The 26,181-nt window shown below is 38.0% G+C and overlaps 3 protein-coding genes across 3 annotated transcripts in view; 2 read left to right on the top strand and 1 right to left on the bottom strand.

Annotated features, from left to right (window-relative positions):
- The window catches only part of LOC126800088 (universal stress protein A-like protein), a 99,210-nt gene that overhangs the window by 65,079 nt on the left and 7,950 nt on the right, over positions 1–26,181 (bottom strand). The gene's annotated exons all lie outside the window — the stretch shown is intronic.
- On the top strand, positions 19,350–20,803 carry LOC126800084 (pentatricopeptide repeat-containing protein At2g20710, mitochondrial-like). The gene is given in 2 exon segments (XM_050527367.1): positions 19,350–19,800; positions 19,803–20,803. Coding segments are annotated over 2 exon segments (663 nt in total). The 5' UTR covers positions 19,350–19,481; the 3' UTR covers positions 20,147–20,803.
- LOC126800082 (uncharacterized) lies at positions 23,919–26,031 on the top strand. The gene is made up of 5 exons (XM_050527366.1): positions 23,919–24,289; positions 24,382–24,540; positions 24,780–24,861; positions 25,042–25,216; positions 25,783–26,031. The coding sequence occupies exons 1-4, from the start codon at positions 23,966–23,968 to the stop codon at positions 25,185–25,187; spliced, it is 711 nt and encodes a 236-aa protein (XP_050383323.1). The 5' UTR covers positions 23,919–23,965; the 3' UTR covers positions 25,188–25,216; positions 25,783–26,031.

Raw genomic sequence — 26,181 nt, 5'->3', positions numbered from 1 at the left:
ATAATGGTATGATTATCGGTGTGACCCTTACTCTGGCTATTGGTGTGACTACCAGTGTGATACCTGGTATGACTCTTAATGTGGCTACTGGTGTGATAACGTCAATGTCAATATTTAGATTGTATTAGTTTATTTGAGTAGTTCAAGATCACATTACAATATAAAAAGGTTCATTATTTCTATCCATTCTAATTCCCTTTTTTTCACATTTTCTTCTTGACAACACAATCACACTACCAGATACACTAGTAGTTACACTACCAGATACAATAGCAGTCGCAATGTCGTTATTGTAACAACCAGTGTGACTATAATTATGAATGGTGGTGTGACTGCAAGTGTGATTTGTAGTTGGCAACATTATAACTACCAATGTGACTTCTAGTGTGACACATGGTGTGACAGTCACACTACTAGTCACAATGACAGCTACACTAGTATTTGTAATGGCAGTCACACTACCAATCACAAGTGCAGTCACACTAACAGTCACAATGTTCATATTGTAACTACCAGTGTGACTAGTAGTGTGACACCTGATGTGACTATATTCGCTGGGTGCCGAGAGAAATTTGTAAAACCACAAAATTATGTTAAAATTCAAAAGAGATCGGTAAGATTGTGCTCAGAATGAAGCGAATAGATAGAATTATGGAGCATTGGGCTCTGGTTTCGCCGGAAAAGCTTGGACCACCGCCATGGACGGTGGTAGTCCCTTTTGAGGGTTTCTGCGTCTTATACGGTGGTCGATTAGGAGTGGGTGTGATATCAAATGAAGAGGGGAAAAAGATCTTTCCAACGGTACCAACCATGCTCAAATCTAACGCCGGATGGAAAAGTTATGACCGAAATTAGAAGAAAAATGAAAAAAAATAGTGAGAAATAGCAAAACAGTCAGCAAATAATTAAAAATGATTTTTTCTAATTTTGTTTGAAGCTTGTTGACCTTTTTGTAATTTCTAATTAAATGTAAAAACCATCTTTTAATTAGATTTTCTTCCGTAAATGTTTTATAATTTAAGATTTGATTTAGTACTAAACAATAATTTGTCATATTATAAATTTTGTGTGCGGTTCTCGGTCGTTCTCTCATTAAGTCCATTGCTCGCGACATCGTTGTGATGAAAAGCTACCTTAACATATGTCCTTCAAGCTGATTATCAGGGAAGCCAATTTTGCAGCGGACATTTCAACTTATATTGGCCATTTCATAGGACTGTAGTTGGAACAACTTTGTCCTTACATAAGTAAATGTGGTTCTTTTATCAGACTGTTTAGGTGTTTAAGAAAAAATAAAATAAAGTGGTATCGTCTTTAGCAAAGGGGTTATTGAGGTGACACAGGCATCTATTGGATATATTAAGGAGAAGCATGAGAAATACCTTGGGCTCCCACCACCGTGGGTAGAAATAGAACTGATACTTTTGCTTATATTAAGGAGCAACTACAACAGAAGTTAGAAGGTTGGCAAGGTAAGTTGCTGAGTGGTGATGGTAAGGATATTCTTATTCGTGTGGTTGCCCAGGCTCTTCCTGCTTTATACTATGAGTTGTTTCTTGCTACCCAAATTTTTTTGTAATATGTTGCATCAAATGTGTGCTAAGTTCTGGTAAAATGGTAAACCATAAGATAAGAAGATACACCGGATGTCATGAGAGAGATTGTGTCGTCCCAATGTGGTGGCCCATAAGGCTGCTTCCCTAGCGCTTAAGAGTGGAGTTACATACAGTTGGGTTGGGTGTAATCCTCCCAATGTCGAGGAGAACTCTATGTAATATGGATTCTGCTTCTTATCGTCGGTTTCTAAAAAAAAAGTTCTTTTGTATTCTCTTTCTTTATCATTGGCAGTCAAAATTACAATCTCTCAAAAGGCACGAGTCCTATCTATTTCATTTTAAATTTTACTAGCATCTCAACCAATGGCAGATCCAGGATTTGGACATGGGGTGGGCTTTAAGTTTGGCCGAAGGCAAAACAAATTTTTTACCACTACAACCATGTAAACTGTAAATGTTAATGAGTTTTTAAATTAAAAATGGCTGTGAATGCAAATAGAAGAATATTATGAAAATCAAAGACATTAGAAATCACACTAATTTTTTCTTTTCAAATTGATTAGATTGAACCTCAATAACTCGTACTTACAATTTCAAAATCAATAGATAGAGAGGAAGATAATTAAAAGAGTTTTTACTTAATAAATTTTGATTATTTAAGAAGAAGAAAATTATTTTACAATATATATATATATATTCATATATATATATATATCAATCAGAAATTAAAAGACATAATAGAACCAAAATGGCGCTGTGAAGATCACTTTCTTTTCACGTTCAATAACAAACACGATGTGAACTGCGTCAAGAATGTGGGAAATAACAAAGGCCAGAGGTGTAGAATGTGTATAATTAGGAAAAATTTGGCTGAGAACAAATATAAATACCATAAAAATAATGATATATACCTAGTATTTTTTTAAACCCCAAAAAGTTTGGGTGGGCTTGAGTCCCACCAAGCAATGCCTTGGATCCGTCCCTGATCTCAACAAGTCATTTTGATTTATTATGTGGATTTACATTATCTTTTACTTGCATCCTAAAATGGATGAGCGTTTTATGAAAAAGTTTGTCTCCAGTTACCCACGTCCTCCTTACATATCTATATTTATAAATTTTATTTCATACTTTTACCAATTTATCTTTAGAATATCAATTTTATTATATAAAAACAAAGGGTAATGTCGTAATTACATGAACGACAATTCCATTTGCCAAATTTAGTTAATTAAGGGCACTGTACTAAAAAACGGCCACCCAAACCGCCTAAGCGCTAGGAGGTAGATCAACGCCACACTTTTTGTCTATTCGGTCATCCGTGACGTTCGAGAGATTTGGCGACCACCTTGGTGGCCCACGACGTTCATCAGCGGTCCGTGACGGTCCACGGCGTTCTTCGGTGGTCAAAATTAGTGGACTTTTAGAAATAAAAAAAACAGTGGAAGTAATAGAACTTCATAATGAAGATTTTATTTCAAATGATAACATAAAATATGAGGAAAGAAAAATGGATATTGAGTTTAAGTCCGAAACTGAAGAAGTTAGTGAAGGATTTGAAGAAGAATAACTTAATATTTAGTCTTGCATTTGTTTGACAATTTACCTTTTGTTTTAATATTTTTGTATGAACTTTGAACTTAAGTAATTTTGAATTTATACTATTTTGAAAATTAATATTGAGTTTTATTATATTTAAACATATTAATAGTTTAAAATACATGTATAAAAATAAAAAAATATTTAATAATTCGAATCCGCCTAGATGTCGCCTAGAATGTGACCTAACTGTCTAGGTGTTAGGAGGTAGTTGTCCGTCTGCATACCGACTAACGCTTTTTCGAACCTTAATTAAGGGTGTTGAAGAACTTCTGAGTTGTAGAGAGGAACAAAGACCATGAGCGAAGGAAGGAGTTGACCTGGAGGTATTGGCTTCGTTCTTTTATATGATATCAACAATTCAACAAAGACTTGGAGTGAATAAATTAAAGAAATCATTAGAGATATTCATTTCCCCTTCATCTTGATGATTTCTAGAGAATTAAGAATTTTAATCTGATAAACCAATCAGAGTATAATAACAACATTGCTTTTGCTTTCAATCAATCAGAGCAAGCAAGAACACAGGGGATTGAAGAAACTAACATCAGGATGAGAGAGAGGGAGGGACACCGCTCTAGGTGATTGTCGGAACAGCGCCGAGCGCGAGGAGATAAATAAGTAGAAGAGAATTGCGTCATTTACGCTGTGGAAGGGAGAAGGTGTGGATGCATAAAGGGGTAATTTTGGAAAATCAATACAATAGGAGTGTATAGAGTGTAGAATGTAAATTTTGGAGTGCAAATTTCAGCACGCTTAATTAATAGAGATTGAGAAGCTTAAATAGAGGCAGTTCAAGCTTTAAACCCTTGTCAAAATCACAGCCCCTTAAATCCTCTTGGCCAAATTGATAATGAGGCACTCTCATTTCCAAGCTCTCTTCTCCAGTCTGTATCCCCAAAACCCAGCCATTCACGTTTCGCTCTACTCAACGGCGACGCCCAACTTTAATTGCAAGTCCTAGGGGGACTCACTGAAACGTCTCTACGGTCGGATTACCTGTACCGATTACACTGCCTCCTTTGTACCCATTCTCGACCGGGGGCTGCAAGAAGACCAAACCCTAGATAGAAATGGCCTCGTCGCTATCATCAAACAGCTTAGGTACCACAAAAACTACACCTGAGCTCTTGAGGTATATTACTCTATCTCTACTTCAAAAACATTACCCACTAGATTGAACTCGGTGAGATTGATCCCATTAACTTGGACCATTTGTTTATTAAATGATTCTATCTATCTCTACTGATTGAGAAGTCATTGTATAGTCTGTGAATGCATAAACTTAATTATAGCTTAGCTACGCCACTTTCAACATCTGAATGCATGTATAGCTTAATTGTTGAAGAAATTCAAGCATCCAACTCGAGACCAATGTTATATATATATATATATGCTCGACATGATTGTCTTACCAATGATCCATTTAGTCATGATGGCTGGTAGAAAAGCTTGCATTCTTATATGTATTTGATGATTCTGTACTATTTAATGTACTCCCAGGTGGTTATGTGGATGAATGAAAAATGGTCTGTTCAAACCTCTGATGTAGCCACCCGACTTGACTTGATTGCAAAAGTTCATGGAATAGATCTAGCGGAGACTTGACTTGATTACAATGCTCTCCTCAACTGCTATTGACATGCTAAACAGTTGGATAAGGCAGAGGCCACCATTCAGAGGATGAGGGACCTGAGTTTCCCTAGGACACCGTGTTCATACAACTGGTTGCTGAACTTGTATTACAAGACTGAAAACCATGAGAAATTCGACAGTCTGTTTGGTGAAATGGAAGAAAAAGGCATCGTGTTTGATAGTTTCACATATGGGATCAGACTCGGTGAAGCTGCAGCTGTTTCTGACCTTGACGAAATTGACAAGATTATGACAGAATGGACATCAAATCCTAGTGTGTCTTTGGATTGGTCTAATTATGCTGCCGCAGCAAGTGTTTACACAAAGGCAAGAGCTGTGGACAAGGCCTTAGCAAAGCTCGAGATATATGAGGAAAAGATACTAATTTTGAAAGGATAGAGGGAAGCATTCGAGTGTCTTATGACTGAATATGCGGTACTAGGGAAGAAATATGATACTTTGAGACTCTGGAAATGTCACAAGGAGCAGATGAGAATACACAATAAGGGTTATCTATGCATAATGACCTCACTCTCGAAGTTTGATGACATTGAGAGTGTTGAGAAGATGTTTGAAGAGTGGGAATCCGAGCATGTGACTTATGATATCCGTATTCCAAATATCTTAATTGATGCTTATACTAGAAATGGCCTTCTTGAAAAGGCTGAAGCCATTATTAGCAGGAGAACATTAAAGGATGTAAAATCTAATTATAGGACATGGAGTATTTTGGCGAAAGGGTATCTTGATCAAGGTCAAATTGAGAAGATACTTGAATTGGCAACAAAAGTTGTTACTGCTGCGCCATCAATGTGGATTCTGGACAAGGGTGTTGTGGCTGCATGTCTGGCGTACTTTAAAACGAAAGCAGATCTAGAAGGAGCAGAGGAATTCCTAAAACTCCTCATGGATAAGAACATTATTCCTGTGAATGTTCATGAGAGATTGTTGAGTCAAATCCAAAATGAGACTTGGACCGCCCTTGTAGGTGAAATGGAAAGGGATTGCCCAAAGGGGGATGAAGAAATAAGCGAACTTACAGAGGTGGAATCTGTGGCAGTAGGAACTTCGAAGAATTGGATCCAATTTGCAAAACCAAGTCTATATGGATTCCAAAGAACACCTGGAATTTTGGGTAGCAAATGCAAGTCAGCTGTTAACACATGCAAAAAGTTCATTAAGGAGAAGCTGAGATTTTAACAAAAAATTTCTTGGTTGTGCAAATCAGCAAATGAAGATATTGCTTTTGTTTCTCTAATCTATTTTAACCCTGATGTGTCTTACAATCATGAAACCTGCTTTTGTTTTTCATATTGTTAGTCACTTCAATATTATTAGTTTTCTCATGCTCCTGCAATTTTCACTCACAATTTCACGATAGATTTATCATTGTTGCTACACGGTTACCATTTTTACAGTTTGAAGGTAACAAATTGCTCACTATTATTCTATTAACAACTCTTAGTTGTGATTTTACATTCTTTCATCTGTTTTATTTCATCAATTGTCTGGAGCAAATGCTTTTACATTCTTCTAAATCTCAATCGTTTTTTCTATGCAAGATTTTGATTATTTGCTATAGTATCTGGCATGTTAGAAATCATCTCATTATCAGACAAGTTCATAAAACTCAAATACAGATCTTTTATACTGCGGCCACTCTAGTTACTCATTATTGTGTTGATCATTCTTTCAAGTTTCAGTCTCGATCTTTCCCTTATAATATTATCAAATGGCATACCCCTCCTTCTGGATTTGCTAATTTGAACTTTGATGGTTTTGTGTTATCAAATGATAATGATGTTGCTGGCTTTGTAATACAGGATGACCAAGGTTGTCCTTTAGTTGTTTCTGCTAAATCTTTAGATTCTGCACAAGTTTTTGGCTGGGCTTGAGAGCTGGTCATCTTGCTGCATGGTTTTACCAAGCTTCAAGTTGAAGGTGATACTAAGATTCTCATCGATTCTATTAATAACTGCATCAACACTCGGTGTATTAGAACAGTCGTCAATGATATTTGATGTCTTACCAAAAACTTCACCTCAATTACTTTTATGTTGTGTTTGGATAGAGGAAAATAAGGAGGAATTATTAAATTCCAGAAATTTGATATTCTTTATTCTGTTTGGGTTGAAATTCCAAAGAAAGCAAATTCTATTAGAAAAGATAAAGGGAATTTGAAGTCTGTTTTCCCTGTTTATTTTCTTTGAAAATAGGCGTCATTCTTCATTTCACAATTTTTTCTATGTAATTCTAAGTTTCTAACCATTTTTTAAAATCTAGAGAATAGTATCCAAACAAAAGAATTCTCAATTCTTAGAATTTTATATTCTTGAAAATAGAATTTTTATGAAAATAAGATTTCCATCAAAGTAAGATTACTCTGTTCAAACACAACATTACTCCCATGTGGCGAGAAGCGAATTTTCTGGCAAATGCAATTGCCGACATTGGTCACTACTCTTGTTGCCCTGGATGGAAAAATGTTCTCCCACTTTCTTCTATCTCTGCTTTTAATTTTGATTTCCACGGTTTATGATGTACTAGGGGCTTCTCTTTGTAATTCATGTTTTTCCTGTTGTTGTATTCTTTTTTCCATTAAAATATTCTTTATTTTTCATCAAAAGAAAAAAATCTTAGTTGTGGTTGCCTGGAAATGATACAAGTTTACTTAGTGAAAACTTAAAAAAACTATTTTTGTGTAGTTCGTAAATGTATGATTATATTGCCAGATACACGTCCCTTTTTTATATCTCAAATTTTAGATTATGTTACGTATATTTATTAAAGGTATGTGCAATGTATGATTTTTATTTATTTGTTTGTATATTTGGGCTTCTTGTAAACAAGTCAATTTTTTAGATCTCTTAAACCGTTGGCACTAGAGTTAACAAACATTAGGAAAAATGCCACTAACTAAGCTAATAATCACGACTAAACCAAAGTCTCTTGGCTTTGTCATTGGAGAGAAGATCTCGCCGTCCTCGACGACCTGGGCTGTGGAGGAGCTTGTTGCCTAGTTCACAGCTCATATTCCAAGCGCCGGAGGCCAAATGAGACCTCATCGACCTGTTGTTCTTTCGTCTTTTCGCGATTGGAAATTCGCGACTACTGAGACGGCGACGTATTGGTTATCAGAGGAGAAACGACGGCTTCGGAGTCATCGTAGACCATGTCAAAATAGAGATTGTCGTAGAGAAACAAGCGCAGTACGGCAGTGGCGGAGGCGGCAATTGTTCATGAGTAATTTGGGCAGAAGAGGAGGATTGGCATTGGGATGGGGATTGGTGGTCGAGGCCGAGCTCGAGTTTCGACGTCGGAATTGTCGAAGAAGACGACGGAGTGGAGGAGGTCGGGGTAGTAGAGACGGCGAGCTTGTGGAGAGAGGACCAGCCTCTGGCGGAGACGACGAAGGGGAGGGAGTTGCGGCACTTGATCTTGCAGCAGACGTTGCGAACGAGTTATGGAGGAGAATTTGGTGCAGGCGCAAGCGAGGCGGGCCCAGTGGCAGGGGTCGTCCTCCAACTTCTGGAAGATGTTTTGGAGTTGAATGGAATTGGATTTTTATGTTAGCTGTGGTGTAATCAAAGATTAGCTACAAGAAATTACCGGGAAAGTTACTTATCATACTACATATCACACTACTGTTACAATACAAAATTAGTGTGATTGATAATGTGACTAGTAGTGTGGTTGTTAGTGTGACTGTTGTGTACTTGATGAATTTTTTGTGTGATTGGTGGTGTGGTGTTCTGTATGACTACATCAGTTTCAATATTTAGATCAGATGAGTAGATTTGAGAAATTTAAAATCACATAACAATAAACAAATATTTGTTAATTCTATTCATTCTCTTCTTCTTCTTCTTCTCATTTCTGTTTGTCACAACATAGTCACAGAAAACAGTGTGATAGATGAAAGTAGTGTGATAGGTAGTGTAACACTGAGTATGATGCTAAAACCCTAAACGCTAAACATTATTCTACGCCACTTCATTATGCTGCACTTTATGTACAATTGAAGAACTAACACTTGACTACATGTCATTCAACATACCCAATAAATCAATAATGTGATAGGTAGTATAACAACAGTTGCAGTTGGTTGTGTAAAAGATAATGTGACATATAGTGTAATAGGTGGTATGACACAAAGTATAACAGTTAGTGTGACAGTTAGGATGACATAGCGAGAGAATTTTCTAAATAAGCGAAATTATGTTCATTCAAAATATATTGGTATGATTATGCTCAGAACGAAGAGAATAACTAGAATGAGGGAGCCTTCAGTTCCTGTTTCGCCGGAATAGCTTGGAGCACAATCATGAACGGCAGCAGCTCCTTGCGAGGATTGTTGCGCCTTGTACGATGGTCGGTTTGGAGTGGAAATGGTATCAAATGAAAGAGGGGAGAGAGATCTTTGCAATGGTACTAACCACGCTCAAATTCATCGTCGGACGATAAACTTATAGTCGAAATTAGAAGATGAAGGAAAAAAATGTAAGAAATAACAAAACAGTCTGGAAAAAATATTTAAAAATTGACTATTTTCTAATTTTGTTTAAACCTTGTTGACTATCTTCTAATTTCTAATTAAATGAGATTGTTCTGATAGAATTATTATTCTACCCTTGTGTGTGTCTTAGCCTTATTAGGTTTTCTGTTAGAGATAGATTAGCCTTATTAGGATTCAGGTGATATAATGCCTATATATAGGCCCCCATATCATTCAATAATACACAATTTTTCATCCTGAAACACGTTATCACGCACTTTGCCCTAAAACTTTGAACTTTTAGAGCCATAGAATTTTTTTTCCTCTCTCCACCGCCGGCTGCCGCTCCTGCTCGCCGCCGCTGCAAACCCCTTACAGCCACCGCAACCTGCTACCCCAGCAACCCCCCTGCTATCCCAGCAACCCCTCCATGCAGCCCCTGCAGCTCCTGCACGCAGCCCCACAGGGTCTACTCCGCATTCGCTCCGCATTCGCTCCGCAAAAACATCTTTTTGCCCCGCAAAACCCCGCATCAAAGGATTCAAAATTGCTCCTCCCGCATATTCACGCAAGAAACGCGAACTCTACAAGCAAAGTCTTCGCTCAAGAGAAGCTACTCTCGTCTTCTCCAAACCTTCAAAGGTAAATTTCTCATTAACGTTCCCGTTTTTGAACATATAGATATATTATATCGGGCGCTATTAACCTTCTTCTTGCTTTATTCTGGCCTTTCTTATAACGCCTATGAGACTATAGAGGGATGAGTTTCCCCTCCTTGTCGATGTTTTCTATGTGACGGTTCTGGGGGACTCACGATTGTTTTGAAAGGGAAGAAATCGATTTCGTGTGGTCGCCAGAATCGCCGATATGCATCGATTATTTTGTGACCTTATACATCACAACCCTTCTAATTCCGGTTACATACTTAAATAGTTTTGATTATTCGAAACCTATACAACCCTCGTTTCTTGTGGATGCGTCGCCATCGCGACTGTTATTTGAATGTTTGAGTTTTCTTAAACTCATGTCTAGAAACGATAATCCCAAGGTCTATGTACTCATTTATTTGAGTTGAAATTCATTACTCTGAAGCAGCACTATTTTCTGACAAAACATCCCAAAAATAACGAATTATATGGGACACACTTAGAGTGATTCAATAAACGTATATGGCGTTGTATTACCAGAGTTGACCTTGAACCATACTCCACATCCGAGAAACACATGCCATTTTTGACACTTGTATCTATTTCTTGAGGGAATTTTGGAGATGGAAACGTAACATTTTTCCATTCTCAAGTAAGCACATTTTTTTAGACTCAGGCTAAGGCTTCGCCCGATCCGATATGCAAGATTCTGTTGCTACGGACTTTTGATTAGTCAATCTGTTTTGACTATGTTTTCTAGCTTACTATTTTTCAAGTATGACGTTGGCATTGCCATGATTCTTGCTCGACTTTAGCTTAAGTCATCTATTGGAATTGGAAGGTTGTTTGTGTTGTATTAAACATTGGCATATTCAATAAAATTTCTCGTATTTCTTGTTTACAAGATGAACTCGTGAGAATTTTATTTGCTTTAAACCTAGCATAAATGGTCAACGTTTGCAACTCACATGGTTTTTAAATTGGCCGCTTTTGGGTTACATGAGACCCCAATAGTACTACATTGTGTTTTTGGACCTTAAAATTTGGAAAACAGACCTTGGAACGTCAAAATTGACGTCGTTTTTTCCGGTTACTGTTCCGGCGTTTCCTGAATGTTTTCCGGCATTTTGGCCACCTTCCGGCCACTTTCCGGCGTTCCGGTGCCACCATACGGTTCCTGCCGGCGTCCCCTGTCGGACAATAGCCCCGGCCTCCTTGCCGACCAATTCAGACTTCGCCGGCCGGTTTTCTGGCAATTGGCGCCGCCGGTTCCGACAAGTTTTTGATGATTTTTCGTCGTTTCTCGTCATTTTTCCAGCATATTTCATGTAGTTTTTACTGCCACGTTTTCTAGTCCAAATTTCACCCGATTTTGAGTTCTTTGACATGATTTTCATGTTAATTTTCCGGTTTTCTCCAAATCATTTCATAGCTCTAACAATTTTATTATTATTGGTGACCACCCGCACCAATTGGATGGTTTTTACCACCCAAATTGTTTGGTATTCAACTGCTGCAATACCATGTTTTTCCAACTTTTATGTTGAAGAATGTAGTTCTATTGTCATGTGATACACTCGATGAGATTGCATATTTGTTTCAATCTCCCCTTTTACAATAACATACGGCGTATTGTCTAGAAAAGTTCACCGTGTCGTTGACTCCCTTAATTTTATTTTGAGCATGTCCCACCGTGAAATCGAGTGTTTTACGGATCTCGTGCGAAGATATTTTATATCTTCGTGCCTTGCTAAGTTTTAAAAGGCCATACATGCCAATGATGAATTTTCATCTTGATATTTGTGTTAAGAATTGAGAGGAATAAATCTGTGAGATTTCATTGACAGTAGCTTTTTCAAGCTCAGACAGTAGCTTTGTTAGCCTGTGGACATAGCTTTGCTTGCATGTAGCAGTAGCTTTATGTAACTCAAGATTCTTTGAATCATGGGTTCGGTTTTTCTGTCTCCTCGGTTTTGACATGATCATTTTTTAGTCATTTTAAACGAAATATGATGATTCGAGTTCTTTGAAATTCACATGATCATCTATTTTTCATGTTCACGAAGTGATTGGAGGATCACCTCACCCGTGCTCCACACGGTGAGGCCGTGCCCTATCCGTGCCATGCACGGTGAGGCCGAGTCAGCCCCTCTCGGCGGCTCCATGGCATTAAGACCGTCGGTGGCGGAATCCCCTCATTCACATGAGCTTGTGATGCCTCCCGTGTTTTCTAATGCCTCCATAAGAATCTCTGATTCTCATCGCTCATTTTCCAAAGTTTGTTATCTTGCTAGATTTCAAGGAAGTCCTTATTTGCTAAGGCTCTAACCGAGAACATTTCATTCTTACAAAGTATTTAAGGTGACATTAGTAGACCCTATCCAACCGAATGCAGACATTTTTCGGTATTTTTATGGTATAGGTTAACAGTATCGAGGCGTTGGTCACACGTCGCTTTGCTTTCCACAAGGAACGCTGTATTTGCTAAGTTTTTAGCTATGATCATCATATTAAGGACTGACCACCCTTCTCATCCTCTCGAATCTATTTGATTGGATACCGTTGGAGAGTTCAGCTCCACGACTTTGACGATTTCGTTTTGCATGTCTACTGGGATCATCGTTAAACATATTTTTCCTCATGTTCATTCACTGCACGATCTATCAAAGCTCGGACTTGGTTATGGGTACTAACCTGCCGATTTTTTGCATGGGGATATGTAATGATGTTGCATGCAGCAACACTTATTCGTTTCAGACCCACAACTTGCCAAGCGTTTAATGCGTATCAGATGGTCACTGGATACGGTCCCAACGTTCTTTTCACTAACGCCTATTTGGTTAAGTTGTTTATGTGCCTCTATTGTAGTAATCTCAATGGGTCTACTTGAAACGATTAAGTATTTTGGTTGTTTATGATTTATGAATCACCAACACTTGTCCGCTATTTTCAATCTACAACCGTGAATCTCTATCCTGCGATTTTAGCAGATGGTCACTTTGTTGAGACATACTTCCCGTCATTAGGGGGAGATATGGAATACTCCCATTCCGGTTTTAACGCCAGGAATTGACGTGAAGTAAGCAATAAGTGCAACGCATTATAGACCTCCAGAAAGTCAAAGATTCGATGCTCAATGACTTTACTGATATTGCGAAAGTGACAAGATCACACATAAATGCTGTGATATGAGTAAGGTTGGAACTCTCAGAATATGGGAGAATTTTATATGACCTGGTCCTAGCACCATTGGCACCATCCTTGACAGTGGGAAGGAAGCCGACGATGGCACCATCGTACGTTGTGGTGTTGTTGGCGCCCGTGGTATTGCACCACAAAACAAGGGCGGCAAACGCAAAGATTGACTAGTAAAGGTCATAGCTTTGGTCTTGGCTCCTACCTAGATGAGGGGGAGACCATTATTCTCTAGAATCAAAACCAGAAAGAAGCGAAGTGCGTAGGCACAAGTATTTCGCCCATCATCAAGAGATATTCTATAAACATGTGTATCAACTAAGTTTATGTGGGACACTACAGACTCCTTTTGTTGATGTTAGAGAAGAATAGAAATCTCACAAATTAATCGTATACAGCGCGCGCGTGTTTAATTGATTGATCTCCCATGACTGATGATGTATTCGCTTATGCTCTTATTCCGTTGTAAAGCATCAACGATGAGCAACTTGACCGAAGTGGAAAGAATCAATACAGGCTGAACTAGACTTGTTATGTTGGTCATTGTTCGTAAGTGTAATGAGAAAGATGAAGTCATGCAATATTTGCAGAACTTATGGCGCAAAGATTGTCTCATTATCCTAGTATTGACTACGATGAATTATATTCTCTCGTTATGGACATAATTGCTTTCCCCTACTTGATCAGTAGTAGTGTCCATGAAAACTGATTTGCAGCATATGATAGTGGTCATAGAATATCTATAAAGGGATCTTGACGTAGATATGAGAGTGCCCGAGGGACTTTAAATGCCTCCAGACCACATATAGCTTATGTAATCAGATTGCGACGTTCGAGAGAACATAGTACAATCGATTGCAAGAACTCATACCCATAAGTGTTCATATGAAAGCTAATTCTTGATTCTCGATTCCGTCTAAGTATAGATGATGAAGAGATTCAATGAGCTATACATTCATACACGTTAGTGTTGTTGGGACACTATTGCTTTCATTATGATGTGATTAACTATGCGCTTATGCATTGTTATTGGACTTGCATTGCTCATTTGACATGGGTGTAGTTCTACACTTAGTGAACCAACACAAATCATATCCACACCAACGCCGCCAACACCTCCAGCAACATCAACGTACGCCTTGGTGTAGCAGTCAACACTGGTAGCATAAAGGATGCGTACGGTTCCATCTCGGACCAAAATCAGTCCTTCATTGGTCAATTCCCCCATTCCTTTGTGAAAGACACAATGAATGTGACAAATTAAAATCTGTCCAGTTTCGTAGGTCAACTTCAACGAGACTTATAAGACAGCTCGCTCAATGAAATATGGTGAAATTGCTACCGTTAGAAAGGTTTATGTGTCTACTTTCCAGAGACACCAATCATTTGTTCATAACTATCATATTGAGTGAGTTATGACCGTTTTAGCAAAGTAGGACAATTCTGTCCAGAAATTTGCAAGTCAGTCAACTTCGACATAACACTGTGAACTGCTCCGGTCGAATTAGGTTGGGAACTTTATGTCATTGGAAAGCCACGGGTGTTTAATTTCCAGAACATTTTACGGTTCGCTTATACCTATTTTGACGAAGAAGTTATGGCCATTTAAATGAGTGAATGTCATTATACCCGAGAATCTGATTTTCATTGCAAACTCTTGTTTTGAGTTGTTATGCAATCTTGTTTCCTAAGATCTAAATTTGGCATAGTGTAACATGTATGATCTAAGGATGTGTGGCTAGATTAATGATTAAACATTAGCCTAAGACTATGTTTGAGAAACATGTAATGAACGTTGTATACGTTGTTATTTGTACTTCATGATTATGCCACTAATCAGGGGGAATTGTTTCGTAGACTTCAGGGGGAGTCTATCTCACATGATGTTATCAAATGTAGAATCTGGGCATTACAGTATCCCTATGGCCGAAAGTAATATCTCCGGCGTGTGACTAATCCCTAACGGACCCATGTGAAATGGTTTCAACCTGGAAGGGGTGTCCTGCTACAGTAAACCCAATCAGAGCGTTTAAATCCCTCTCCTTGTGGTCGTTTCAATTTCGGCGATTGCAGGATTTTCAGGATGAGACACTCATTTGAAAGCTCTCTACTCCCGTTTCTGTCCTCAAAACCCACCTGCGCACGCTTCGCTCTACTCAACGGCGGCCCCCAAATTTCATCGCCAACTGTGGCCAGGCTCGCTGGAAGACCTCTACGGTCAGATCACCGGGATCGATTATACTGTCTCCATTGTACCCGTTCTTGACCGGTGGGTCCAAGACGACAAGCCCTTTATCGATTTGACCTCATCTCTATCATCAAAGAGCTCCACCGCCGCTATATTTATACAATGTGCATGTTGTTTTTACCACGAAATTGAATATATAGAGATTAGAGAAATATTCAAGTCAGGATAATCAATAGGGTAAATTCCTCCTATGGTACCTGATGTTTGGCTACTTAGACAATTTGGTACCTGATGTATGAAAGCGGACAATTTGGTACCTAAAGTTCTCAAATTTAGGCCATTTTGGTACCTCTATCAATTTTGACCATATTTTCAGGGTTATTTCCGTCATTCTAGTCCTAAATTCATTAAATTTACATTTTTCTTTATTTCTTCATATAATTGCCTCTCTTTGGAGATAATTAAATTGATATATCTACTCCACTTAGCATCTACTTCGCATATATCGAAAATAAATTTTTTTCTTAATATACTTATTGTATCCTAATTATTTTATGCAAAGGAAATAAATTGCCTTTATGCAATTGTAATTTTTTTCAAAATTTTTTAATACTTATAATTAAAATTAATTTAGATTGATAGCTACATTATGAAAATTTATATACGTAAATCATCACAGATACTAAGTGGATGAGTTATCAAATTTTTAGTGATAACTTAGAGGCAATTTGGAGGTATTATAAAAAATGAAGTAAAGTTGAGATAAGATGACGGAAATAACCCTGAAAATATGGTCAAAATTGACATAAGTACCAAAATGGCCTAAATTTGAGAACTTTGGGTACCAAATTGTCCAAGTAGCCAAACATCAGGTACCATAGGAGGAATTTACCCTAATCAATAATGGAAGTGCTATGATAATAATTTAGTCATTTTGTTATGCAACGCGCAAATTCTCTTAGTCCTCAGTATGATAGTTTTGTAGAAATGCTCTATATGGGGTTTTGAGAATATACATGTAAATGAAATGATGTCTCAGGCTGTAAAATTTGGGTGTAATTATTATGTACTTTTTTATGATGGATATTGTGTTTGAAGAAATTGTGTATGTATTAAGCCTCAGGTTTTGAAACTTGTCTGTGTATTGTTTAACTCTCAGGTGTCCATGTAGATGAGTGACAAAAGGTATGTTGCGCTTTTGCCCTCCGAAGTAGCCATCCGACTCGACTTGATTGCAAAAGTTCATGGAATAGAATAAGCTGAGAATTATTTTAGCAACATTCCCCACACAATTGAAAGTCCCTTTGGTTTACCAGGATCTCCTCAACTGATATTGCCATGCTAAACAGTTGGAAAAAGCAGAGGCCACCATGGCGAAGATGAGGAATTTGGGGTTCTCTAGGACGCCATGGGCATACAATGTTTTGCTCAGTTTGTATTATAAGACTGGAAACAAGGAGAAATTTGACACTCTGATGAGTGAAATGGTAGAGAATGGCATCGGGTTTGACAAAATCACATATGGGATCAGACTTAGTGCAGCTGCAGCTGCTTCTGATCTCGAGGGAATTGATAAGATTATGGCAGAATGGAAATCAAATCCTAGGATTTATATGGACTGGTCTAATTATGCTGCTGCAACAAGTGGTTATACAAAGGTAGGAGCTGCGGACAAGGCTTTGGCAATGCTCAAGATATTCAAGGAACAGATACCAATTTCTAGAAGACGGTGGGGAGCATATGAGTATCTTATGACTCAATATAGTAATAGGAAAAAAAAATGATACTTTGAGACTATGGAATTGTTACAAGAAGATGCTAAAAGTATACAATAGAGGTTATATATGCATTACGACCTCTATCTTGAAGTTCAATGACATTGAGTGTGCTGAGAAGATTTTCGAAGAGTGGGAATCTAGCAATGCAAATTTTGATATTCGTATCCCGAATACCTTAATTGGTGCTTACACTAGGAATGGTTTTCTTGACAAGGCTGAAGCCATTATGAGCAAGATAACATTGAAGGATGAGAAACCTAATTATGTGACATGGAGTATTTTGGCGGAAGGTTATCTTGATCAAGGTGAAATTGAGAAAGCACTTGAATCGGCAACAAAAGCAGTTTCTGCTGCATTGCCAGGATGGAAGCCTGACAAGGATGTTGTGGTCGTGTGTCTGGAATGTTTCAAAACTAAAGCAGATTTGGAAGGTGTGGAGGAATTCATAAAACTCCTCACAAATAAGAACATTATTCCTGTGAATGTTCATGAGAGATTGTTGAGTCATATCAAAAATGAGAATTCGACTGCTGTGTTAGGTGAAATGTTATGGGATTGCCCAAAGGGGGATGAAGAAACAATTGAACGAACAGAAGTAGAATATGGGCCGTAGCAACTTTTGCCACTTGGGTTCCAATTCGCAGAAGTATAATCTGTGCATAAGGGTTCCAAAGGTCACCTGAACTTTTGGGTAGGAAATGGAAGTCAGCTGCTAACGCATGCATTTTTGCATCATGAGCTAAGATGTTAGCAAAATGTATCTTGGTGTCTTTTGTTTCTCTACTCTAACAATGTAGTGTTATTCAAAAACGAAACCTATCCACTTCCTATAGATGCAGAATTTATCTTACCAATTTGTTGGAACTGATTTATTAACACTCTCTTGCCTTGCTTGGTATAGTGAGGAATCGTGTTGGTGTAGAAAGTCAGGTGGGTTTCTTTAGAAATTTATAGACAGAAGCCTCTTGGGTATCCAAAATTTACAAGATTAAATAGTAAGTCAAATTTACTATTTAAAAGGGATTCCAACGAGCCAGTAAAGACCAATTATTCTTAGATCACGCAGGAGCAAGCTCCAATGCATGTAAGGAGAGCGAGCTCAGTAGTTTTACGAAATTAAAGCAAACTAATATAACTAGTTTAAAATAAAACAAATCCAAAAAAAAAAAGCAATAACCTACAGTTGAGAGATGGTGCTTGAAAATCGATCATCAGGCCAAGGACTTGCGGTGTACCTTTGAGAACAACAGCCAGAGTCAAATTTCTAAAATCTAATATTTAGAAAATGTTTGGAATTCATTTACACATTTTCTTGGTTTTAAGCCAAAATGGAGTTAAAACCCATTCCGACCACCTTTTTTGGTTAGAAATTCCGACCTTGTTTACCAAACAGAAATGCTTAAAATTTAAAACCCTTTGCGACCTCACTTCTCAGTACTCAACCCATGAAGTCGTCTCGCTTGAGCCCCCTATTCAATTTCTACTCTCATTTCTATCCCCACCGAAACCCACTAGCCGTTTCGCTCTACTCAACGACGGCGAAATCGCCGCCGTCCCCGACTCATAGAACTCACTGGAAAGGCACACTCAACCGCCTCTACAACCGGATTTGGAATATGTCACATCCCAAGGTCTACGCCATTCTCGACCACTGGATCGAAGAAGGCCGAATCGTCGATAAACCCGGCCTCCTCTCCATGATCCGGGAGCTCAAACGCTTCGACGATGCTCTTCAGGTACTAATCTCCTCTTTTAAATTTTGTTAATTGATTCAATACTGGTGAAATTTGAACTGTCAGTATATTCAATTTACTGTATCATATGTCATATGATGTTCTAGGAGGTAGATAAGGTAGCGATTTGTAGTTTGTTTTAGAGTTTGATAGAAATACCAGCTTCCGAAATTCGTGACATTGTTGATTGAACTGCCCAGGTGTCAATTTGGATGACTGACAAAAGGTACATTGAACTTACTCCGGCCGATGCAGCGCTTCGGCTTGACTTGATTGCGAAAGTTCATGGAGTGGAACTAGCTGAGAGTTATTTCGACAGCATTCTGGTACATATGAAGTCACTCGCGGTCCACTTAGCTCTCCTCAACTGCTATGGCGATGCGAAGCTTGTGGCGAAAGCCGAGGCCACAATGCAGAAGATTAGGGACTTGGGGCTGGCTAGGACGGCATTGACTTACAACAATTTTCTCAATTTTTATTGTCGGAGTGGAGAGCGTGATAAGCTTGAGTAACTGGTGAGTGAGATGAAGGAGAAGGGCGTAAAGTGTAACAGATTCACGTATGGGATCCGGCTAAATGCATATGCTGCTGCTTTGAGGCAGTTGAGAAGATTCTTGCACAGTGGGAATCGCATCCAGATTGTCGTTTGGATTGGATGAACTATGCGGCTGTGGCAAATGTTTATATAAAATCCGGAAACGAGGACAAGGCTTTAGCAATGCTAAAGAAGTCTGAGGAGCTGATACCAAAATCTGTGAGACGGAGGGAAGCATATGAGCACCTCATGCCCCAATATGCATCACTAGGGAAGAAAGATGAGGTCGTGAGGCTATGGGAACTCTACAAAGGTCAGTTGAAAGTATACAATAAGGGTTATAAAGTCATGATAACCTCACTCTTGAAGATTGGCGACAGTGAGAGTGCCAAAAAGATCTATGAGGAGTGGGAATCTCAGTATTCACGTTATGAAGTTCGTATCCCAATCACTTGATTGCTTATTATGCCAGAAAAGGTCTTCTTGACAAGGCTGAAGCTATCATTGAAAAGGTTATACAAAAGGGTGCGGAACCTGATGCAAAGTCATGGTGCTCTTTGGCAAAAATCCATCTTGATCATGATCAAATTGAGAAGGCAGTTGAGATTTCGAGAAAATCACTTTTGGCTGTGAAGCCAGGTTGGAAAATTGACAAGGATGTTTGGGCGGCCTGTCTCAACTACTTGATGAAGAAACCTGATCCAGAGGGTGCCAAGGAATATATAAAGTTACTCGGTGATAAGAACGTTAACAACACAAAATCACAGGAGCGACTGTTGGAATAAGATAAATGAGGCGGATTTTACCTCCATAACAGCAGGTGAAATGGAATGTGATGGTGCAAATGGAGATGAAGAAGCAAGTGGGTTTTCAGAAGTGGAGCGGAGTGGTAGCTTCTAGCAAATGAAATTCATGTCAGCCACAGCTTCTCAGTTTAAGTAGCAAATGCAGTGAAGTGGAGGTACATGTATGAATGGTTCTTAGGATAGTTTCATTATCTTCCTGTGAATACAACGCGTTGAATCTTTATGTCTGACAATGGAGTGTGCTGCAAGTGCAACATTGACTCATTGATGGTTAAACTGATTCTCCTGTTTTTCGTTAATATGAACTAGTAGTCGCTACAAAATGACCTCAGTGAAGTTTGAAAGCCATTGTTCTGAAATAATGCCCACTTGAGTTGCTTGTTTATTGTGCTCAAAGGCCGTCTGATAACGCTTCTCAAATTTCAAGTCAGGATAATCATAATGGAAGTGCTTTGATGATAAATTAGTCATTTTGTTATGCAACGCACAAATTGTCCTAGTTCCCCAGTATGATTGTTTTGTCGATATGCTGTACGATTCGGATGTAATTCGTACACAGTATTTTCTTATGACGGATAATATGTACATACTAGTAACTTTACCCGTGCAACTTACATGTAAAACTGACACGTATGTACTCTTTAATGTCTTATTCTCACAATCTCACATCTCAGTTTAACATTTTGCATTTACTATAATACTGTCTTGTTTGCCAATCAGTATTAAACACTCCGGTGGATTTGGCAGACCACATTTTGCCGTTTTGCTAAATATTTTAGATGCTCGTTTTATTTCTACTGCTATAAAGGGAGGACAAAAAGTTTTACTAAATTGTAAATTGTCAAATTTACTCCTATATAATTGCACATAGACCGAAAAAATAATCCTGTAAAAATATAAATATTTCACCAATGTGTTAAATCAAAACTATCATTTGTATGAAACAGAATTACATAAAATAATTATCTTTCAAAAATATATTTCAGATAAAATTTTTACAAATCCATGCGATAAAATACACAAGTATGAGGCTAGTAGTAGTAAAGGTTACTGATATTAAACCTCTGCTTCTGAAACTTGTGTGTGTATTGAACTCTCATGTGTCCATGTGGATGACTGACAAAAGGTATGTTGCACTTTTTCCGTCTAACACGTTTCGTTGAGTTTGAGTGTGACTCGTATTTCAAAAGAAAAAAATTTCACTATCATTTCTCAAATTTTTGTGACAAAAAATTAGTATTCGGACTCAGAAAATTACCACTATATTAAACCTTATTACGAGAGTTTGATACTAACATTTTTTCAAAAGATTATTTCAAATATTGAGTCGGCAAATAGTCTAAATAACGGTTATTGACCGTATCCGTTTTATAAAATAAAGATATAACGGGGATATATCGAGATAATCGGATTATATCAGATTTATCATTTTTACTAATTTTTAATTAAATTTAATATATTTACAACATATACTTTAAAATATATCAAATAAACTTGAGAAATTAAAACTTATACTTCAAAATGTACCAAATAAACTTCATAAAAAAATATGAGCAAATTATAAAAAAAGTATTATCTCTTAACTTATATTAGAAAAATGTCATTACTTATGAATTAATTATAAAAAGGTCATCAAATTTAAGTAGAAATTTAAAAAAAGTCAACAAAAAAAATAAAAAAGTCACTTAAAAAAAAATTTGGACTGTTTTGCCCTTTATCACTTTTTTTTTCTTTTTTTCATTCTTTTTCTAATTTCGGCCATAACTTTCCCGTGAAGCGATAGATTTTGACGAAATTGATACCGCTAAAAAGATCTCGCTCCAATCTTTCATTTGATATACTACCCACTTCGAATCGACCAGCCGTACAAAGCGCAACAATCATCGCAAAGGGTTGCCGCCATCGATGACGGTGTTTCAAGCAATTCCGGCGAAACTGAAGCTCAAAGTTCCCTAATTCTAGTTATTATATTCATTATGAGCATACTTATGCCAATCTCATTTAAATTTTAACAAAATTTCGCATATTTCCACATTTCCTCTCGGCATGTCACACATTCTGTCACAACCACTGTCACAACCGTTATCACACTCATTGTCACATAACCTGTCACATAACCTGTCACACTCTCCATTTACACTAACTGTCACACCCACTAGTACAACCTCTGTCACAACCCCTGTCACACTACCTATCACACCCACTGTCATACTATCTGTCACACCCCCTGTCACACTACTTTTCACAATCTTTGTCATACTACCTATCACACTCGTTGTCACACCCCATGACACACTACCTATCACAACCCCTGTCACACAATCTGTCACAACTCATGTCACACTACCTATCACAACCCCTGTCACACAATCTGTCACAACTCATGTCACAATACCTATCACACTAATTGTCACACTGTTTTTGTGTGTGACTATGTTGTGAAAAGAAAAAGAAAAAGAAAAAGAAAAAGAAGAAGAAGATGATGATGATGAAAAAGAAAATGACTAGAAATAACAAACTCTGTGATCTTGAACTAATACATATCGACACTTTATGTTGTAGTACAGACACCGCCAATCAGACTGTCTGTCACATTACTTATCACAATAACTATCACACTGCCTATCACACTATCTATCACAGTACATGTCACACTACCTATCACAATACTCGTCACAACACAGTAATTTATGTGTGAGTATCAGTTTACTTGTCACATTACCCGTCACACTACCTGTCAAACTAACTTTATGCTGTGACGAGTATTGTGATAGGTAGTGGAACAGGTAACATCAAAGATGAGCCAGAAACTGAAGAGCTACAATTAGCCAACCATATGAAAACCATCGAGTTCAATAACTAAACAACTAACCTTTCTTGTCCATCATGCACAAAACCTTCCATATTCTATTTTCTAAGCTTTCTACCTTTTCCTCGGTCTAGCTACCACCATGGCCTACAATCATATTTCAATTGATTTTATTGTGATTGGAGCAGAGAGCTACAAACCCAAAGTAGCTTGGAGAAGATCAATCACAAGCTCCTTTCTTGTTCGGATCAGAACTTGCTCGAAGGCCCACTCATCTAGAGATCTGAGACTGTAATTATCCTTCTCGTCTCGTTTGATCGCTGCCTTAGTCTTCCCTCCAGCACCTCTTGTCCCCGCGGCTCCTCCGACGTCATTCCCGCTGCTCCTCTGACTGTAATCATAAAAGAGCTGCTTTACAACGCATATCTGGTTCAATTAAAAGAGAGAGATGAAAAAAATAAAACAGTGGCAATTTGTAAATTTCATTAAATTCAAGGGCAACCGTTTAAGTATTTTTAAAATGACTTTTTTGTAATTTTTAAATCTTATTTGATTTTTTATAAATGCAAATATCAAGTGTAACTTTTTTATAAGAAGCCCAAAAATATTTGATTGTTTTGACAATTAAAATATATAAATAGTATTAATTAATAAAAATAGAGATGTCGTTCATCATAAATTCTTCCGTCATTATTTTTAAAATATATTTTTTTAAAACGACGTGATTTTAAAAACATTTTTTTTTTTAAAACGCCGATATATCGAGTTTGATCTATCGCAATTTGACTTAATTTTTTGAAATGACTGATAAATAACTTATTATATCGTTTTTGTTCATATATGAGATATTTAAAACATTGGGTAAACATAGATTTGGGAAAACTTATTGACCAAAACTATTTAGGCTTCTTCCCTAGACCCTTTCCCAAAGTCCCAAACACACCCACTCTTTCACTACTCGACGCTTCAAACTACACCGCCACCAACAAATGGAACAAGACCTCCTCCCCCAAACCGTCTCCGGCCACCAAAACGACGCCGTCGACGATGACGACGCACCCACTCTAAGCCTTCAAGCCTTACAAGCTCTCAAGGAGTTCCTCACCGAGCAAAGCCACTCCCTAAACGACACCGCCGCCGAAACACCTCCGGCGTCGGCGCCGGCTCTCATTTCGGAAGACTGGCGGATGAGTCAGTTCTGGTACGACCACCACACGGCCCAAACCCTAGCCCAAGAGGTCCTCACTCTCTGCAAATCGGACTCCACTCGTGTCGCCTGCGTCGCCTGTCCTTCTCTCTACGCCTATCTCAAGGTCACTCATTCTCAGCTTCTTAGATTTTTGCGTTTCGTCTTTTTTGAATTTGATTCTATTTATATTTTGCTGATTTGTTTTTGAAGTTTCAGAATATTGATTCAAATGTGTCTGTACAATTGCTGGAGTATGATACAAGGTTTGAGCAATACGGCAGTGATTTCACGTTTTATGATTATAATCAACCGGAAGATTTACCTTTAGAGCTAAAGAATGGCTTTGATATTGTAGTTGCTGATCCTCCTTATCTGGTAATCCAGTGATCTATTAAATTTGATTAGCTATGTTTGCTTTTGCATCATCATTTTTGACATTGAAGGTTGCATAATTTCCGATTTCGGTTTTGTTAATTTTTAAAATATGTTTGATAGCTTCAGCTTCTGTAGCATATTTTTGGTTTTTGTGTCTACCTGTGAGGTTATGGTATCTGGTGGTGTAATGCTTGTGGAGTGTGGACAAGTTACTCATGTAGCGTAGTTAAAATTTGCAGAGTCAGGAGTGCTTGGAGAAAGTCGCTAAAACTGTTTCGTTTCTTGCACGATCGGAAAAACCATACTTGCTCCTCCTCACAGGTAGGTAGAGACTGCCCCTTTTTATTCCCAGAATGGAAATTGCTATTTTCCCACAATGTAACTACTGATATTATTAAAATGCATTTCAAAGAGTTTATTGCGATAGGAGTGACCAGATGTTGTTTCTAGGATATTTCAGGTTTATTGTATCTATCTAAATATTTTTATGATGACTCGCAGGGGAGGTGCAGAAAGAGAGAGCAGCTGAGCTCATGGGATTGCATCCATGTGGTTTCAGGCCTTGCCACTCCAGCAAATTAGGAAATGAGTTTCGGCTTTTCACAAGTTACGATCCTGAGGCTAGAATAGGAGGGTGGGACAATTAGCAACTCCCTTCTCATGTGACATGACACTGGTAAGTGAGATTCGTTGGGGAGATTTCTCTCTTATGTACTAAAATATGTGCTGGCAATCTCACATTTTTTAGTTTCATATTTGTATCTATATCTATATGTTGTCTTCAGCTCTTTGCATACTGTGTGTTATCATACCTGTGTACATGCATTGCCACGTTTTTCATAGACAGTGAATAGACTAAATTCACATATTACAACCAAGTATTGAGTCTCATAGTGTTGTTTTATATCCTTACATTTTTGCCAATTTCTGGTAAAGCATTGGTTAAAGTTGGAAATGTCAGCTGTTATCAGTGGCATACCCACGGAGTAGGTAGGGAGTATCAACCCCATTGCTCCTTTTCCTTCTCCTAGGATTTGTGTGGTTTATCCTTGTCAGAATTCATCACTGTTTTCTTAAACTTCTCTTTCCAATAATGACTTGCAACATAAATTAACTTTAGCTGTAGCCCTGAATTCACAAGTTCTAAATTTGGTGTTTAATTATCTAGCCTCATTGAGTTTAAATTCCTGCCTCCCCAATTGACTGTTGATGTGATATTGTGTGCAAACTTTTTGTCTGCAGATTCAACAACTATGCAGTTGAAATTTGTTGCCTGCCAAGTGCATTTTAGGTGCTAGGAAGATTCTGAATTTTGTGGTGAAAGCAGTGCAGTATGGATTGCCCTTTTAGTCTGTGTTATTATTCCTTGTAGTACTTCCAATTCCTCAAAGCCCCAACCGTCTTTTTGAGGCCAGAGTTTAATGTGCCATGTTGACTTGCATCATGTGTATGGATGTGCTTTTGTTTATTGAATACAAAATCCAGTTCCTCGGATCGGCTGTAATTTCTCTTTTTTGTGCCCCTTCCCCCTCAGCTCTTCTTGATGCGGGTATATGAAACTCATAAGAGACAATTTCAATTGGTCATGATGAGTTCTTTTTCATGTCCAGCATTCCATCGAGTCTCGGTGTTTGAAAATTT

This window comes from Argentina anserina, chromosome 6 (genome assembly GCF_933775445.1).
Source record: "Argentina anserina chromosome 6, drPotAnse1.1, whole genome shotgun sequence".
In the NCBI taxonomy this organism is placed as follows: Eukaryota; Viridiplantae; Streptophyta; class Magnoliopsida; order Rosales; family Rosaceae; genus Argentina; species Argentina anserina.
Note: the sequence above shows the minus strand (reverse complement) of the source record. Positions and strands in the feature narration are given on the sequence as shown.